The 19,677-nt window shown below is 42.4% G+C and overlaps 2 protein-coding genes across 4 annotated transcripts in view; one reads left to right on the top strand and one right to left on the bottom strand.

Moving 5' to 3' along the window:
• The window catches only part of ATP6V1C2 (ATPase H+ transporting V1 subunit C2), an 18,948-nt gene extending 18,148 nt beyond the window's left edge, over positions 1–800 (top strand). For all 3 annotated transcript variants that reach the window (XM_038130387.1, XM_038130386.1, XM_038130388.1), the window contains one exon: positions 425–800. In XM_038130387.1, coding sequence (XP_037986315.1) covers positions 425–520 — 96 coding nt within the window. In that variant the 3' untranslated portion in view covers positions 521–800. The remainder of the gene's footprint in view (positions 1–424) is intronic.
• Positions 720–19,677, bottom strand: PDIA6 (protein disulfide isomerase family A member 6). The gene is made up of 13 exons (XM_038130385.1): positions 19,601–19,677; positions 16,515–16,656; positions 15,629–15,686; positions 14,865–14,991; positions 14,261–14,367; positions 12,746–12,879; positions 12,218–12,332; positions 11,164–11,304; positions 9,880–9,964; positions 9,714–9,786; positions 8,548–8,706; positions 3,060–3,156; positions 720–2,324 (listed from the first exon to the last, which is right to left on the bottom strand). Exons 1-13 carry the CDS (start codon positions 19,632–19,634, stop codon positions 2,256–2,258), a joined length of 1,341 nt encoding a protein of 446 aa, XP_037986313.1. The 5' UTR covers positions 19,635–19,677; the 3' UTR covers positions 720–2,255.

Genomic DNA, 19,677 nt, shown 5'->3' with positions numbered 1-19,677 from the left:
CCTTTGTAAATAACCCAGGCCTTCAACAAGCACCACTACTCGCTTTTCCTTCCCCGTATCTTCAATTACAATTCAAAACAATTCAGGCTAAAGCAATAAACGAGCTAGCAGGCCTTCAAAACAGCCCAAAACCAGCAAGCACGGGTCCCACTGCATGACAGGGGGACAGCGACGAGTTGCTGTAGAGCTGAAGCACAAAAAAATGCTATAAGTTCAAAACAGCACAGGCATGAATTCTCAATGCTAATTACATCAGGCAACCTGAAACAAGAAGCAGAGCAGATTCTCAGTGGTAAATTCCCCACCTTAAGCATGGTACATACAAAGCTCCACTGCACCTGTGGGAAAGGAGCAGGAAAGCAATCCCCTGGAGCTTGGAACTGTGCAGGTTTACTGGTACTAAAGCTGTTACTTCCTTTTGCAGCCTGGCATGGACATCCCCGGGTTACAACTGAGCAATCAAGAATACTATCCTTATGTCTATTTCAAGATTGACCTCAGTCTTCTTGACTGCAGTTAAAGAATTGCTCAAGCTTCATCTATTAATTTTCAAGACTGTCATGTTACTGTAAAACAATCTTTAGCTGCTGAAAGTCAAATTAAAATGCAGACACTGTAGCAGGATGATCTTCCTACCATGTCTAGTAATTTTTACAGTGACTACAATAAAAGTTATCTCTCATTCATAGTTTTACAAAAACATATTTCAGAGGCAGAGGTACTATGGTAGTATTTATTTTTTTGGTCAATTACAAAGATGGAATATCTACTGGACTTGAAATAAAACAATTTAAAAGGTATGGTGGCTAATGGATCTACTAGGTGTATACAGTCCTCTTTTTCTAACAAAGAAAACTTAAAAAAATCCAAACAGAAGAAATAGAAAGCATCAGAGCAAAGCCCAAAGTTCCTTTAATTGAACAAAAAAACCCAAAAGCCTAAGAGGAAAGATCCTCAAAAGTGCTGTGGAACTTATCATAATATGACTTACAGTCCCAAGTACTCATGAGTTTAGTTTTTGCAAAGATATTTCAGTTAGAACAGTTCCATTACAGCTCATCTGCTGGGATGATTTAAGAGTTGGAGCACATCTCCTGCATGGAATCAGCAGTTACTGCTGGCTGCCCACGGTTCTGACACTGCCTTTCACGGGGATGAGCTATGGGCAATCTCTTACAGACCCCAGATGACAAATATGCATATTATGTTATTTCCTTGAAAGAAGGGGAATCTTTCAGCTCTTTCATTCCTTATAAACAAGCTGATCACATCAGGGTCACTTCACTAGACACCAATATACAAGACATGGAGAGCAATAAAATAATAGTATTTTTATTAAAAAAGCAGCAGTAAACATCCCTATTCACAATCCTGATTCCCCTTCCAAGGAAATAGCAATTTCAGGTCAAAACAGTGCCAGATGGGAAGTGAAGAAATCTTACTCTATTTGCTGGAGACAGCACCAGGGTGGTTTTCTGTTAGCACCTGGAAATCCTCATGCCCTAAAACACAGATTAGCTTCATCACTAATCCAGGGAAAAGACCGACAGCTCCCAGCATCTCTCATTGCAGTAGCAACCCCACTCCCATTGTTTTAATGATCTTATGAAGCCTGGCACAAAGAAAGAGAAAGCCCCTGAGAAGGAATAGGAAAAGGAAGACTGAAGAGCATTTAAACTAAGATTGTCCATCTTATCAAGCTTTAGCCAAAGTGTCAAGATCTCACAGCAAAGAGGTTTAGGACTCCCCTCTGCACAAGCCTCTCTATTCTAAAGTCCACTTTTAAGAGTCATCCAAAATGGGACTGCTTGTACTATGTGCACCTTTCTTACTCTATTCAAGACTAACACTGTGTGTCAAAAAATATTTTATTCTTTAATTGAAACAGAAGCTGAGCAGGTTCCACCTCCATGAAAAAAATTACAGTTAAAATTGGTTACACTAACAGCCTCCAGTAACACTCAAACACCACATTATCAACAAAATAAAACCCAAGATGTTCCAAAGAAATATCCATGTTGTCCTCAAAATATTTGTTACACAGAATACAATCAAGTTTACTGGTTATGACAATTCATAGAATTTCTGCAATGTTTTCTTGAGATGCGTACAGTCCACTGCTGCAGTGCATCCAATAGCACAGTGTGTCATGTGCTACTTCTCCGTAAAAAGGCCACTGAAATATCTGTCTGATTGTGATCCAGGCTGCAAACTGCTGCACAGGCTCTCCCAAGAAAAGAAGTTTCCTGAAGATCTCACAGCTCATCTTTACCCAAGTCATCCAGATCCACATCACTGAGATCAATGTCATCTTCAACTGGAAGCTGTTAAAAAGGGAAGGTTTTGAGTACATGTTTAGAAGTGCTTAATGCCAGAAGATCCCTGAGTTGGAAAGATTCTTACTTCATCCTGAGAGTAAAGCTCTCTCCTGTCATCTCTTTCATTCACAAAACTCCAAGTGCACTAAGCACAGGACAAATGATCAGAGTTTAGACTAGGAGGTTTGTTTTTTTACTAATCAAAATACTCCAGATGAAGGCTATACAAATAAACTATGTAACAAAACTACTACGCTATTCTGTGTTTCTTTCTATCTGAAGTAAATCAAAGGACTGCAGTAACTTTGGTTTTCACAGAAATGTTGAACCTTAAGAAGGCAGACTTGGTCACCATGTTATTTATTACACAGGCTTTACCTAACAAACTTTCTGGCATTAAAACCTTGATGGCAAGGTCAGCATATTCAGAATTCCACAACACTGGGGGTCTCGGATGCATGCACTACCACCTGCCTTAGTCAGCACTCGTAATACATTTCTGCCTCAAGGGATCCAGTTTTTCAGATCACATCCTAACAGGCAGGAACATCTGGTCTGCAATGTCAGATGATCAGTGTACCATTTGGTCTGCTGGCAAGATTAAGATAATGGGAAACTATCAACACAACTTGCCACTATCTTGTGAGAACAGGAACTTTCACACTGACAGGTATTAGTTACTCTATCCTGTCACTTCTGAACACAATTGCTAAGAACTTTCAGAAATGGAGTATCTCTTACCTCACCATCTTTGCCATCCCAAGGTTCAACTGAATGAATTTTGGGGAAAGCTCCACCACCTACTGGTGCTGTAGAACCACGACCAACAGAGAGTTCCCTGAGAAAAAACAAGTAGAAGTTAAATTTAAGAAATTCCTCCAACTTCTATCCACCTGGAACAGAGCCTGCTTCAGATAAGAGGAATACAAGTTCAAGATTTCATCTCTTTAAGTAGATCTAAGCTGTCTGGATGCTAAAACTTCAAGAAGAAGAAAATGACAGAGCCCTTAAAACAGCACTGAAAATTTACAACTGGATTCAAAGGCATCCATGAGATACACTGTATCATATTCCAGCAGTGTAAAAACCACAGAAAAATGCAGCCTCTTTAACAGTTTATCACTTAAGGCATCTCCAAGGGGAGGCTGTAATTCTAGTTCTGGAAGTCACCTGCAAGTGTTAGTGGAAATCACCAGTGATCTTCTTTAGTGGAGACAGTCTCCATGGGTTCCAAAGGGTTTGAGGTAACCAGCTTTGTTTAAACACTCCATCCTGAGCTTGCTAGCTAAGCTTGCTCAAAAAGCCCAGCATTAAAATCCTAAGGAGCTAATCCCGTTGCATCTTTCAGAGGCAAATAAGACTGAATTAGCATGTCTCTCCAAATGGAATTCACAATTTTTCTGCTCTTCACGGTGCCAATTTCCTTACTTGTAGTCAACACTGCTGAGACTGCTTATTGGATTGCAGAAGCTGCCTACAGCAGCTGAGTGAATGGCCAGCCACACTAGCGGTGATTATACTGCTTTCTCTAGACAGCAGTGTCAGGGAGAGATTATTCTAGCAAGCAGTGCTGCATGGTAAGACAATACCAAACCAATTACCTAATGCAATATAAGCTGTTAAATTTGCTGTTGTGTCCTTGAAGCACCATCCAGCCTCACCCATGAGAGGCTTCACTAAGATGGACTTTACAGACTAAGAAAATTTGCCATGTCTCACAAAGGCAGACACTTTCACCTGCATTAGTACAAAACCATCTGCTATTTCTCTTCTTGCATCTGTATATTGACTTTAACTTGATGCCCTAAGAATGTTCCTTTTTTTGGCATTAAGAAGGAAGCCTGATCACTTTCACAGGTAAGAATGTAGCACTGATTCCATTAATCCAGTAGGAACTGCATTCAATTAATGTGCTTCTTATGGCAAGGTGGGGAGAGGCTGTTGCATTTGCTTCTGCAATTCTTGCTGTTCTCTGTCATTCTCCAAGGTCAGACGTGGAAATAACACTTCTAATGTCAGGTCTCAAGGGCTCTTGAATAATTTATGGCAGCTGGTCCTTTTATGTGGCACCTTATGGCACCTGTCCTGAGGTGACTTTATAATGCTTCTATCCCCATTTGTCTGTTTAGGCCAAAAATAAGTTTTGCACCTTTAAAACAGGTTCCAAGAGTAAAGGGAGAGAGAGAAGCAGCGTAGAGTTTGTTATCAGAAACTGCACTTACTCCCCCACATCCTTCTCCTGAACAGTGTTGTCTGCAGAACAGACAGGCGGTGGGAGAGTGCTTTCCTTTGCTTTTAGGTAGTTTTTAGCTAGCTAAGGCAGAGAAGTTCCCTGGACTGTGGTTTTTCTTTTTCTTGGAACTGTTTAAACCTGCTCTGGACTGAAAACCCAGCAGAGCACCAGCAGCTCACATCTGTGGCCCACCAGGCTGGGCCTGGGCCACGGCATTTCCAGCACTGGAGAGACTGATAAGAGACTGAGTGAGCTGAACTGCAACCCAACAAGGGGACTTTCTGAGTTAGTCACCTCTTCAGAACAGCAAGAGGTTTTATTATTAAATATTGTTCTTTTTTTTTGTGCTGGTAAATGCTTTGCCTGTTAAATAAACAGGTTTTTTTCTACTTTTCTCCAAGGAAATCTTTTCCCAAACCAGCTGGGGGAGGGGTCATTTGAATTTACTTTCCAGAACAACCCCTTTAGAAGTTTTCTCCCGAATTTGCCCTAAACCAAGACAAATACATTATTTTGGCACCAACCATGGGGCTTGAGAAAGTGGAAAAAAACTGTATGAACCACATTTTGGTTGTGCTTACTCTGTATTGGGATAAAGCAGTCAGTAGCTGTGTTGCTTGAATTCATAATGTCTCTTGGGGTGGAGGCCTTTTGTGTTCCTGGTTCCTAGGCTTTTTTGAGGTTTTAATACCTTTCTGGTTTCTAGGCTTATTTTCTTATCCAGAAATAGCTCCAGTATTGTCCCTAACATGTAGCTTTTACAGTAGAGGGGCACACATTAGAACAGCTATTGTGCTGGGCTCAGTCATAATGATTTATAGGCAGTTTATAAAGGTACTAGAGTCTGTTTAAATATATATGGTTTATGGTTTCTTCATCCTACCCTGCGTCCCAGTTCCAGAAGCGTATTTTGGAGGTTTACTGGTAATTGCACCCAGCTTGTTAGAGGAGGAGCAGGGGATGAGGCTTTTCAGCCTTTCCTTTCCTCCTTCTCCTTTGTATCTGTTAAGTCACTTTTTGAGAATGTTCAGTTTCGCCTGAATGTTAAAGATACCAGCATCCTAATATTTAATCTAGTAAGCTTCCTTTATATGGTCTGCAGCTTGTCTAGAATGAGGGCTGAGATGTCCAGAGGAGCTGATGAGACCCCTGACCCAGAAGTAGACCCAGCCATGGAAAATCCTGAGTGGTGTAGAGAATGAGAGGATACGGGCCAAACCCTGAAGGAATTTTCTGAGCATGTCTGGCACAGCAGTGCTTAATGGTGGAGTCACTTTATTCAAGGCATGTAGTCTACAGTAAATCTTTATTTTCTTTCAGATTTGTGTACAGGCTAAATGGGATTGTTGAAGGGTGAGTAGGTTTTGCTGACTGCCCCTTGGCTCTCTAGCTCATGGATTATCTTATGGACGGGAATCACAGCATCTTGAGTTGTTCTGTACTGTTGGCAGTGCACTGTTGAAGTGGCAATTGATACTCATTGCTCTTCCCCCTTCAGAAGTCTTACTGCAGATGGGTTCTTTGATAGCCTAAGCAAGGTGTTTAATTGCTTAATGCCTTCTGTCTCTATAGCTGCTACCTTAAATGCCCACCTGAGTCTCTTTGGGTCTTTGAAATACCCTTTTCGGAGGAAGTCTATGCTTAAAATGTATGGAGCCTCTGGGCTAGTCACAATAGGGTATTTTTTCATTTATTTTAGTCAGGTTTACATCAGCTTTCATTAGAGTAAAATCTTGTGATCCCTCTGTCACGCTAGCAATAGAAACATATTCTGCCCCCACGTCTTGATGGGATTAATGTGGACTGTGCACTAGTGCTGACTAAGACTTAATATTTTTGTGGTTCTGATGTGCCAGGCTAATGAATCTACACAGTCTAAAAACTATGGTTTTCCTTAGTCTCTATCTGGCTAGAGGCAGGGCCCCTCTAAGCCTGGTAATCCTTCTTTCCCTGGGCATACGTTTTGGATGTTCTTCTAAGGGGATTGAACATGCTGTCATCATTATCATACCTGGCAGTTCAGCTACGGGCTACTGGAACTCCTTCCTTTTTGGTGGAACTTTTTCTGTGAGTCTTGCTGTCTTTTAAGTTAAGCACCAGAGCCAGAGTAGCAGTAGATTTTCTATCCTATCTCTTCAAGTTTTCTCTATGGTCACACAGGAAGATCCTGCTCAGCTTGTGGGGTGTACCTTCTCTCCCTATCTGGGGGACGTCTGCTTTTGGTACCAGAACTTTTGATCTGTACTGCTGAGATTTGGAGAAAGCTCTCTTTGATTTCTTCTCTAATTTCTTCAGACATGTTTCTACAGCTTTGATTCTTGCATGTACTGGGCCATGCACAGCATCTGCATATGCTCTTTGCCATACAGCTTCTTTGCCATATCAAGCACAGTCTCCTCACTGTCATCTCGCTTCATTATTGCTAAAGCAGAAGCGTATTTTTGTGGCCCAAGTAGTATAAATTTTCACCGATGTATAAGGTACTAAGTCTGGATTTAGTATTTAGGTCATTTGAGAAGACAATTTCTGCTACTGTTATTTTTTTAATTGTTGAATCCCTTGTTTTATGGTCTTCCATATGGGTTTGCTGCATATAGAGACTGTCTGCACACACAAAGATCTGTGTCACACTTCCTAGAACCCGTGCCCAGATACTCTGAGGGTTATCCTCCCCATCATTCTTTGGTCAATACCTGGATCATGTGACAGGGATCTTAAATGCCTCGTTTTAGTACTGTCTAGAACTGTAGCCTCGCCTGCAGTGTCATAAAGATGGACTAACCAACTAATTATAGATTCATCAGGTGTAATATTTTCTTAGCCCATGGAAGTCCTTCAGGGAAAAGGACTTAATAGTGACTTCTGATGTCACTAGTTAACTAGTTAGTTAACGGGTGTTAACTAACTGGATGGACTTTGTTAGGTGTTGCTCTAAATTTCTGAAAGATCCCCCACCCAGTGCTTTCAAGGTGGTTTTTAATAGTCTATTAGTCTAGTCTGGCATTTCCAGCACTAGAGGGACTAATAAGAGACTGAGTGAGCTGAACTGCAGCCCATGAAAGAGACTTTCTGAGTTAGCCATCTCTTCAGAGCACCAAGAGGTTTTATTGTTTAATATTGTTCATTTTTTGTGCTAGTAAATTCTTTGTCTGTTAAATAAAGCTTTCCCCCACTTTTCTCCAAGATAATCTTTTCCAAAATGAGTTGGGGGAGGGGCTGCTTAAATTTACTTTCTACTAGAACCCCTTTAGGATTTTTCTCCCAAATTTGCCCTAAACCAGGACCATGTGGAAGCAGAGTTCCCACTTCACTTTGACCATACTAAAGTAACACTTTAAGTTTGGCTGTTCTGTTTCAGTGGTGCTGCCACCTTCTGTCATCCTCTCCAGTTCCTTTCCCTACTCCATTCTTCTCAGCACTGGCTCTTGCCCAGCTACTCAAGAGGCAGTTTCACAGGACTTGTGCTGAGCAGCGAGTTACTGACTTTTTGGATGGATTGTTTCAACTCTCCCAATCAATTTACCAAGTGCCAGGAGAACGGAAAGGTGGGGGAAGACAGGACTGAATCAGAAAGATGAACAGCAACATATACAACCTCAAGAACTTCAACAGCACCCATTATGATTCCCATACTGGGGACTTTCCAATTACTAATGACTAGTCAGAATGCACCAATTCTGAATTGAATAAAATTCATTAATAAGTTATTTCTTAAGTTACCAGAGGAACAGAATTTTTCAACATCAAAACCTACTTGTTTTCAAATATTGTACTAAAACTACCTAAGTCTAAATGGCCAACTTAATTCTGCACACCACAAAAAGGTAATGACTGCTTTACTGTAATTGCCATTGAAACCATTCCCTGACTCCACAGAATTCTCGTCTTAATGCTCTTAACCATGCAAGTCTTGTGTGATGCAGGAGAGTATGCTTGTAGTCTAAAGAGTCATAGCCCTAGATACAGAAAGATTTAAATAATTTAAAGATTTCATACCTGAGAAACTCATTAATCCCTTGCTCACTGAATGATCCTTTCAGAAGGGCAAATTTCATCTTCCGAGCATTAACAGCTGCCATTGCTGGATACCCAAAGCCTCCAATCCCCAGAGAGCTCTCAAGATCTGACTGAGCACCTGCTTCTGTCCACAGCCACCTTGAGGAAAAGATGAAATAGAAAATTAATAATGAGGATAGGCACCACAATAATTTTCAAATCACATATCCTGCAACCCTGCAGAGTTCAAGCAGGGATCTGTATTAACCCTGACACTTTTAAAGTCAGTAGGGAAAAGGAAAGTCCTGATCCTGAACCTTGCAACAGAAGAAAGCCCCCTCTCAGTAGGCCAGTCCCACCCACACAACCACCAAAAGCTGGGTAAGAACAGCCACTAAACACAGTGCAGGGGAAGAACTATGTTAACACCGTGAACACACAGCTACACTTTAGCTGGTATTAAGGGAAAGGTTTAAAAGTACTTAAGTCACAGATCTAAAGATTACAAAGTCCTGCCCAAATATCACTATGGAGGATTTCTAGCTAAGGACACTCAAGTCTCAGTTCCTCTCATCTTAGCAAGACCCCTGAGCAATGTCTGGAATGAGCCAATCTCAGCATTTTCCCCCAGGTTTTCATGCCATTTTGCTCCTCTTCACAGCAGTCAGTGTGACAGAACAGCTCTCACTTTCCTGAGAAGTCACAGAGATCCTAACCTGAACCTAAGAGAAGGAGGAGTAAAGGCACAGCTTGCTGGCCTATTTCTTTGAGAGCATGAAACATGTTAATAAACTGCAATTTACTTGTCTCTTGGAGAATTCAAAAGTCACACTGGCACACTCACCAACCAGCAAAAGATGGTAAAAGAAACCTCCCAAAAATACTTGAGTGTTCAGGACAAGAGAGTAAAAGATGCTTAATCTCATTAATGCTTAGATATCACTTGTAAATGCAGAATTTGAGAGGTGGATGAAATTTAAAAAAAAAGGGCTATTTTAAAGTTGCAGTATTCCCCTCTCCAGTAATTAGTGAAATACCAAGATATCCTACCCTGAACGAGGAACAACTCTTTCTGTAGCCTAACCAATATCATACAAATTTTATCCCATTTACACCCAGAAATGCTTACTTCTTTTCCAAGATGACCAGTGGACAATAACACTTACCCCCACATTTTCTTTTTGTATTTTTCAGCCATTTTTAACATGACATCCAAGTAAGAATTTCTTCCTGAAGCTCCTGTTTGTTAAACAGAATTGGACAAGTTAAAATACACAACTACATGCTTTAAGTGACAAATTCATACAGAAGTCTTCTTGCTTATGTGTGTACCTGTGTCAAGAATATGAGGCAGGACAGAAATGATGCAGAGCTGATGAGCATCACAGGTACTCTTCAGAATATCCTCATTAATTATCTAGAAGAAAGCAGCACAAAGTCAATGACAGTAAGATCTGGTTCTTCAGTTGTGACTGTACTTCCCTCCAACAGCCTAATAACTCCATCCTGCAAGGTAGTAAGCATTGAAACAACTTGACACAACAGCTTACAAGTCTTTTCTACTTCACTGGTCCCCCAGTACAAGAGTAATTTACAAAGAGTTCACAAAGTCTTCTGTTGAGACTTGCAGTAACAGGAAAATGCAGTAGTACCAAAACGGGCTTACAGAAGGCACAGTCAGATGTCACTTCTTGCTCAAAACCACTGATCTTGCCCAAGGCTGGAAAGAGCACCCCCAGGCCCACGCGAATGCCTGTGAGCACAAGGAGAGCCAGCAGAGGCAGCCTTTGCTGTGGATGAGGATGTTGAAGCAACAGTAACAGCAACACTGGTTTTGTGGGATCTGTCTCAATGAGGAATTGATCCAGTGACCTACAACAGTGGCCTCCAAACTTTGATTGTGCATCCTACCAGTAAATAAATTTTTAAGCATGCAGCCTCTGACATATAAAAATCAATTGTATGCATATACACATACATCAACATGTTTTAATATTAGAATGCATACAAAATAAAAAATTAAGAGGGATAAGAAAGATGAAATAAGCAGCATATAAAAACGGTGCTTTACTATACTTTACTAATAGTACAGATATTTTTGGTTTTTTCCTTCCTGCATCCCAACTGACTGTCCTGCGTGCACCTCACTTTGGAGACAAGTGATCATCATTCAAAATCTACCAACAGCAAGCTGAAAAAAAGAAGTCGCCTGACAGAGGGTGGAGTTTTTGGACAACAAGCAAAAGTACTCATCACGCATCTCCTAATGGACAGCTTGCAAAAGGCAAGGCCCTGCCCTCTTATTGTAAGAAAAGAGAAGGGAACAGAACTCAACTTTTTCACTCACTCCTCAAGAGAAGATTCAGATACCCTGGCACCATCCTGTCAATGCCTTTGCTGTATCAATTCTGACCATCTTCCAGACAACAACAAATTGATGGTAGAAATGAACATTCAGCTTTTTGTTACTCAGAGTTTGTCATCCTTTACTTTCTGGGGCAAAACAGTGCAGAAGCACAACACTTAGGCAGTTTTATTTAACGTTCACATACACCAGTAAAAACTGCTGCCAACAGTATGATGGAAAAGAAATTTGAGAAAATGATGTATAGGTACCTCCAGGAGCTCAGGTGGTGGTGCATTATCAGAAAACAGATCCAGAGCACGAGAGATGATATCAGATCTCGTTCTCCCACCATCATAATCAACAGGGTCTTCTCCTTTCTGGAAGATTTTAATGGTGGGAAATCCACGAATCTGCAAGACAAGTTTAAACCATCAGCTCAAATAAACCTGAATATTTATGGTAGAAATTATCAGCTTGTCTGATGTCCTCTAGACTAAGAGCAAGGGAGGAGATTCAACATCTTCGTGTATTGAGTCTCACATGTTCTGACTCAACTTGAATTTTGTAGCTTTCTACCTTTGCATCAATTCAAAACAAGGTGAATATACACTAAAATGCTGTTTGGGGTTTTGGCCTGATGAACCTGCAATGGTTTTACCTCAATTTAGATGCACCAAGCACTGCAGATTTAAGCACCGTGAGGACTATCTTTAACCCTGATATTTATTAAACATTAATTTCCTGATTTGTCTGGGGGTGGACAACACTGGGCCTACATGGCAGTAAGTGGACCTTAAGCTCCTTCTGCTACACCTCCAGTAAGTCTTGCTCAGTGTTCCCTCTACGTTGTCAGCCATGTGCACTTAGAGGAAAACTATGCAGGACACTGTAAACTCCATGGACAGTACTAAAAATTCAAGGGTATCCATTCTCTTTTGGCAAGCAATGCACCTGATCCAGGCAACTGATATTGTCAGTGATCCCTGATAACTGGCTCCAAGGGTTCCAGAGATGCCCAACCAGCCTACAGTCTCAAGAAAGAGACCTCTTACTCCAGATGATAAAGGTATACAAGATGTTATGGAAATAAATAGCCTTTCTCCTCAGCAACATCCAGAATAATTCTTTTCCTCTTTCTCTGTTTATTTATGCTGCTACTGACATTCATTAATTATTTGTGGGAAACAAACTGAATGTGTCACTTATTTTTGGCACAAAACATTCAAGTAGTACCAGACTAAGGAACAGTTCACTAAGGATTGAAGAGAAATCTGATTTGGTAGAGATGGAAAGGAAATTGTAATCACTGCAGAGCACACTCACCCCGTATCGGCTTGCCAGCATCTGATTGACTGTTGCATCTACTGCAGCCAGCTTTACTTTTCCTTTTGTTTGTTCCTTCACCTCAGTGGCAGCAGCTGCCCATTCTGGCTCCAGGCTGAAAAACAGAGAGTACAAGTGCCCTAAGCGCTCTCAGAGCTAGCAAAAGTGTACCACACTTCAACACCACATAGCATGTTTTACTCAAGAAAAAAAGTCTCTTGCTGAGAATGACAGCTAAGGGGGTTATCCAAACAAGACTGATGTCCTTCATCTGAAGGAATGAAAAGTTTTATTAAACTTCCATATTTTATTTCTATTGATAACTGGGAATTTTACTGCCAAGGAAGAGTGCAGCCAGAGCAGCACGAAGGGGCCCTAATCAGAAGCCCATAAATTTTTGTTAGATCACCTTACAAAAAACCTCACTTCTGGTATACCAGAGATGCAAGGTCTCTTTTAGGGGATTAAGGGTATTAAACAAAACAGGCACTAACAGGAACTGAATCATTAAAGTAAAACCTCATTTACTTTTTGCAGTGCCCACACCATGGGGCATAAAACTCCACCATCCACACATCGTCGCTATTTATGACATTCTTATCAAAGCTGTCATCAGTCAGCTCAATCACATCCTTCTTATCTCCACCTCCGCTCTCCCGGCTCTATAAGAAACAAACAGACCTCCGTATAAGAAGTAACCAAAACTGGTCTCCCACACAGGCCAACTCCTGTGTGTGTGTCACATTGAAACAAATGATCTTTATTTAAGCAATATACAAAACAGGCAGTGTTAGGTCATACAACTTTTCCTTTTTAGAACCGACAGTACACGCAGCCTACTCCCCACAGCATTTTCAAGACACAGCAAATGAACCTTCTCTTGAAAAGAGAGAAATTGGGTCAAGCTGACTACCAAGAAGACGAAGGAACACTTTTTCAGTTCTTCATGCACTGATCTGTCCATGAATACAGTGCTCTCCAACGCCCAACTCCATCTGGAACCAAGTCCTGGTTTCCAGGCAAAACAAACAAGTGGGAGTGCGATACACACTACAGGGTACAGTCCACAGGTCTTCTCTGTGGCCACCCCGAGGATGTCAGATTGTATTTGCACCGCAACTCAGAAATAGTAGTAGGAGCTGGAAGCTTTTAAATTTACCTTCAGGAAGAAATCCAGCAAGCCAACTTCAGAAAAAATACTACAAAGTTAAAAAAACTTAATCTGCCTAATTTAGATTAGAATTAGGTACCTCATTAGCAAACAGTACCTAAACCACCTGGAGAATGGGGCTAACAGGAACAAGTTCAAAGTTCAAAGGGAGATGCACCCAGAGAGTAGCAGCCCCCTATACCAGTACGCACTGAGAACTGACTAGCTGGAAAGCAACTTTTCAAAGAGGAACATGAGTGTCCGGGTGGACAAGCTGAACATGAGCCAGCACTGCAATCCTGTGGCAAAGGTGATCAACAGCCTCCCGAGCTGCACTAGGCAGAGAGTTGCCAAAAGGTCTGAGGAGGCAATCCTCTGCTCAGCACAATGTGAAACACCTGGAGTGCTGGGTCTAGTTCTAGGTTCCCCCACAGAACAGGCATGCACACACAGGAGCAAGTTCAGCCAACAGTCAGAGCTGATTAAGGGCTTTGAGCATCTGATATGTGATGAGAGGATGCAGGAGATTAAAGAAAACAAAGGCAGGCTCTTTGCTGCAACAAGAGACAAAAGTGACAAAGTTGAAATACAAGAAATATCATTCTATGATTCTGTAACCTAAAACATAAAAGGAAAGATTTCTACTGTGAACACGGTCAAACACTAGAAGAGGTAGCCCAGAGAACGCAATCCATTTGGAGTCTCACTTCTTGGAGATACAAGTTTAGGGGACACAGGCCTGAGCATTCTGGTGCAGCTGGCCCTGCACTGGGCAGGGCACCTGGACTAGATTAAACTCCAGACATCTCTTCCAATTCTGTGACTGAGGAGCTTTGATGTCCTGTACAAGACAGTTCTCCAGCTGAAAAACCAACACACATTCCCTCAAATACCTGTTTTCCAGAACTGTATCCTCCACTTCTGCCACTAAGACGTTCTTTCACCAGGGACCGAAGAGCACTCAGAGCAGCATCAACAATAGCATCGCTTGTCCTGCCACCTGCAGTGCAGCAAAATAAATGATCAAACCATCAAATGGCCAGTTAAAGTTATGCTCGTAACTTAATTACAAACTTAATCTTCCCTCACCCAAATGATCTTTCAGGAAAAGCAGGACTGGGCTATGAGTGATATGGTACTACTGGTGGGACATCTTACTTAAAAACAAACAGCAAGACAGACTTCACTACACCTTTTCATTACCTGGCTTTTCTTAGGAGGAGTGACTCTATAGCAAGCTCCAAATAAACAGGAAGAAAGGAATAATTCCTTCAAACTCCCTATCAAGCTCAAACAACTGTGAACTGCAGGTGGGACTGTTAGACAATGCTAAGGCATACACAGTTTGGTCAAACCACTCCCACCCATTTGTCTCTCCACTACTACAAGCACTAGACAGGAAGGAAAAGCCACTCAACACAGCATTAACAGCTACCATGATTACTGCATTTAGGGAAGGTTTTAGGCATGCAACATCTAAAAATTCATCACGTTTACCCTGATAGTCCTCCGCTTTGTTTTTATTGGCTCCAAATATCTTGATAGTTGGAAACCCTCTGACTCCATACTGTCCACCCAAGGACTGATGTTTATCTGCATCTACTGCACCCACTTTCACTACTCCCTGCAGAAACAAAACAAAAAATGACACCCAAGACTTCTACAGCAATTTAACACCTTTTCCCTGCTGGGGGCACAAGGGAAAGGGGGAAGAGAGAGGGGCAGTTCCTAGCACTGCAACAGAAGAGAGGCATTTTACCCCACAAGCATTAAAGTTCAGAACGCTAAAAATGTCCACTTCTTTCTTCAGCGTGACAAAATAAATTTTAAATTGTTTGGGCTATTATTTAGTTGGGTGTTTTTGTTTGGTTTTCTAAGGAGGAGAATATATATGTATTTCACATAGGCAAGAGTTCAGCTTATCACAACATGACTAATTTTTCTGTAATTAAAATAAGTCAACACCAATGGCTTACAAAGCTGTTTTCAGTCCTCAAGAATAGTAATGGGAATTCACAGGGACAGAACTGACTTTCTTCCTCTACAATTCAATGGCTTCTTTTAAAAAGGATACAACAAACCAAACCAAACAAAAATTCTGAGTTTTCAGGTGCCTGAATAACACTTTTCTGGCTAGATAAGTATGATTAAAGTGATAATGGTTGTAAGGACCAAACCCCCCCACATTCCAAATCCAAATGCCAAACAGCCAAACTCTCTTCAATACACTTCCACAAGCACATCTGAAAGGCTAAACTTACTTTTAAAGCTGTTGCTGCTTTCTTCCACTCAGGGGTTAGCCTTTGACAATGACCACACCTTTTAGAAAAAACAAACAAAAACCAAACAAAAAACGGTAAATGTCACTCAGATCTGACAACTATTTCACAGTCGCAGCAAACTGTAGGATACTGAGGATTTACTCATGAAGAGGAAAAGAGCCTGCGCCACAAGATCACATCACTCAGGCTTCTGAAGGAAAACCTCCACATTATATAGACTGCAAGCAACACTACAAGAGGCACAGCAAGGCTTCCGCTAAACCTCTCAGTCTAGAGTCAAGCTGTTGCAAAAAAAGGCCACTTTCTCCAGAATGTGAAGCTTTGGATGGCAATATCACAGAGGATTTGTACAAAGATGCAATATGTATATCACCAGAATTTAAATGGAATAGAGACTCCATACTCTGGACCTGAGCAGAAAGAAGACAAAGAGGAACGCTAAATTAAGATGCTCAAAGCCAGTATTTTTAAATGAAAATTGGAAGTTTGAAGTGTGAATTCAGATCTGTGCTTTCACATAAGCATCAGGCTCAGAAACACAGAAGTGAGGGACTTTCTCACTTAACTACTGAATTTTAATCAGTCATTTTTAATACTAATTTAACCAGAATAAATCAAGTAGAAAAATGGCATAGGTTTTGCTACCAGGTTCTATTTGCAAACTTGAAATGTCAATTCCTGCCCTTCTCCCTCATGAAAATAATTTAAAGCAGGAACCCCAAGTACAGCTATTTTGCTAGTCATGAGGCCATCAAACTGACAACTGTGCTACCAACAACTGAATGAAACCTTGAGCTATCAGCATCAGATTCCTGTGCTGCTTCTCTGTCATACGAGCAAGCAAGTACACAGCTGCAGTTCTTACCATGGGGCATAGAACTCCACGAGCCACAGGCTCTCGCTCTGAATGACCTCCTTGTTGAAGTTAGTTGGTGTGAGCTCTATCACATCATCACTGGCCGAATACAAACCATTAACTGCCAGGAACAAAGTGCAGCTCACCGTGCCTACAACGACAAGCAAAGACATCAGCAGTCCTGTAGAACATTTATGACTCTCCTGTTGCCGTGGCTAAATCATCTCCCCACTCTTCGCAAATCAGCAGTGGTGGGAAGGGATTCCAGTTAGACCAGATAAAAAAGGAAGTTAAGGCAAGACAGATGCTCTCCCTTGCTTAAAACATGATTCCACAGGATCATGTAAAATAAGGTCTGTGACTAAAGCTAGCTGGAGTTACACCACTCCTGCTATGGCTCTCCAGAGAGACTTGTGTCAAAGCTCCTACTCTAACTCCTGCTGGCACCAGACCACCAGAACTTCTGCAGGGATCCCCACCATCAGCAATGCTTTCTTTCAGTTCTTATACAGACTCCTAAGCCAGTTGTTCAAACCTCTTGCACAGTAGGCACTCAAACACATCTTTCATAGGATCACATAATGCAGGACTGTCCCAAGTAGGCTTGGCACAGTTACAGTGATTTTAGGACCAGCACTTGATGCACTGGAAGTGCATCATTCTTGCTCATGAGGATCTTAGTCTACCATTGATTTATATCTTTAGGAACAGACTGGAGAACAACAGCTAGATCTCTCTGGTTAACAACTCAAGCACCCTGAGAATGCTAAAAAATAACAGTAAAAGAAGGAAATTGCTTTCTCTTATGGATTTGTCCTTCTGATAATTTCTGGAACTTATTATTACCTGAGACTTTTTACATAAAACCTCATAATCCTTCCTTCTACCTAGTCAGGGAGATTGAGAGATGACAAGCATTTCTTTAACAAAATCCACCCAGCAAAAAACTTCTCTTAATCCACTAAAGACTGGAGAGAGTAAGAGCTCAGACACTCAAGTTAGGACCAGACGTAAAAAAAGCTTTGCTTCAAGTGGTTAACAACTTGAATGGGAAGCTGCAGATTTTCTCTCAAGACTCAACATGAGAGAAAACCAGGTCAATGATGCAGAAATTCTACAGCACATGGTATACAGACTGCAGTGCATCACCTATACTTTATTAGTCCCACACAACAAAAGCCACTCTTCTATTCTGCAGGAGAGTGAAGCTGGCAGAACATCTTCCAGGTTACTCAAGCAGAGATCAGGACTGAACTGCCACAATATAAACCAGTCCCCTCTCCACTGCACCACTACCCCATACTAATGGTTTCTTCTAGCACGAGGACCCAACCCTTTTCTTCTGGGGTGATCAAAATTGGCTTCCACCACCAGATGTATGTGTTAGATTGGCTCTGTCTCTTCAGTAAACCCATACATAAGCAGCACTTTGTCAGCATTGAAAAACTGACTTCCAAGGCGATCTGTAGCTGTCACAGCATGTTACAATGACCTACAGCAGCAGCTGCTGCTGGGGAAGAGTAAGAAAAAAAAGGATGGAAAAAGCTTCTTCAATGTTACAGTCACTCTCAAGAGAAAAAACCTCCTCTAGACAGAATGATACCATTAAATTGAAATCAGCATATTCTCGCTTCACCTTTAGGTGATCTCTGGCAGAATACATTCAGAAGACAATTCACTCAGCGACTTCTGTCCCATGAAAGAGAGAAGTTCTAGCTTATGTAAATACACCTGCTAAAGAGAACTCACAAAACAAAGTACATGGTGAAATTCACCTAGTCCCGTCACTGCATCATTTTTTAAACTATGAGTCATCAACTGGTGGCATAACTTTCCTTTCTATAGTGAAACACTCAAGGTTTAATTCAACTTCAGCAAAGAAAAAGATCATTTTCCTATAAGCATCAAGCCAGATAAATGCAAATCTGTCCTTGTTATTAAGGAAAAAAGAAATACATAATCTGACTTCAAAAGTTGTTTTCTAATGTAAGCAAATCACAAAGACAAAAGCATCAATAAACCAGCGAAGGCAGCTCAATGCTGGTATTACTAGTCCTAATTGAACCGCAAAATGCCAAGTCAGGAGATCTATTATAAAAAAAAGCTTTTGTCACGGGATGATGATAAAGATTCTGTGAACTTCCTCCTACAATTACCCCCTCCTGCAGCAGTGCTCGGTGTGCCGGGGCCCCCACATCCCCGCACACGTGCGCTCGGCGAGCAGAGCTCCCGGCACCTCCGGCGTTTCCTTCCAAGGGCCCGAACGGGAATCGTTTACCGATTGTTCCGGCACACAAGAGGCGGCAGCAGGGGCAGAGGATGGGGAACACCAACCCCGCTCGGACTGCTCCGTTTGACCTCGGTCACTGCTCTCTTGCTGCGCTCAAAGCGCCAGATCGCAAGGCAGGGCAGCCAGGCACGCACAACACCGCCGCTTACTCAAATCACTCAAATCAAAGAAAGTCTTTGATTAGGGTGAGAGATAACCATCCTTTTCTTTTCTTGGTTTTCTTTTTTTTTTTTTTTTTCCTGCGGGGATCTTTAGGCTCTCTCTACGTGTGCTTCGCTAACCCACCGAGCAATCCCCCGCCCCCGCGGCACAGACCGGCCACAGCCGGACCGCGACTGCGAGCGCTGCCCCCACAGAACCACCAACAGGGCTGGGAAAGCACTCTGAGATCAAGCACGGCCCATGAGCGATCACCCCTATGCCAAACAGACCATGGCACTGAGTGTCGCGTCCAACCTTTCCTTAATCACGGGGACGGTGACTCCGCAGCCCGGGCAGCCCGTTCTAACAGCTAATCACCCTATGTATGAAGAAATTCCTCCTAACGTCCAATCTAAACCTCCCCCGGCGAAGCTTAAGACTATAGCCTCTAGTCCTACTGCAAGATGCCTGGGAGAAGAGGCCGATCCCCACCGGCTTACATCCTCCTTTCAGAAGGCTCTCCGCTCCGCCCGCCGCCCCGCGGAGCAGCCGCACGGCCTCGGGCCCCGCTCCCTCCCGCCGCGACGGGGCCCATGAAGCCAGGGAAAGAGAAGCCGCATCCCGCTGCCCCTCAGACCGCCCCCCGGGCCCTCACGGTTCCTACCCCACCACAGTCGGCCCGCGCCGCGCACCCCCATGGCTGCCCCGCTCCCTCGGCCGCCGCCGCCGCCGCCGCCACGG

This window comes from Motacilla alba, chromosome 3 (genome assembly GCF_015832195.1).
Source record: "Motacilla alba alba isolate MOTALB_02 chromosome 3, Motacilla_alba_V1.0_pri, whole genome shotgun sequence".
Lineage (NCBI taxonomy): Eukaryota > Metazoa > Chordata > Aves > Passeriformes > Motacillidae > Motacilla > Motacilla alba.
This window is presented reverse-complemented; position numbering and strand designations above follow the sequence as displayed.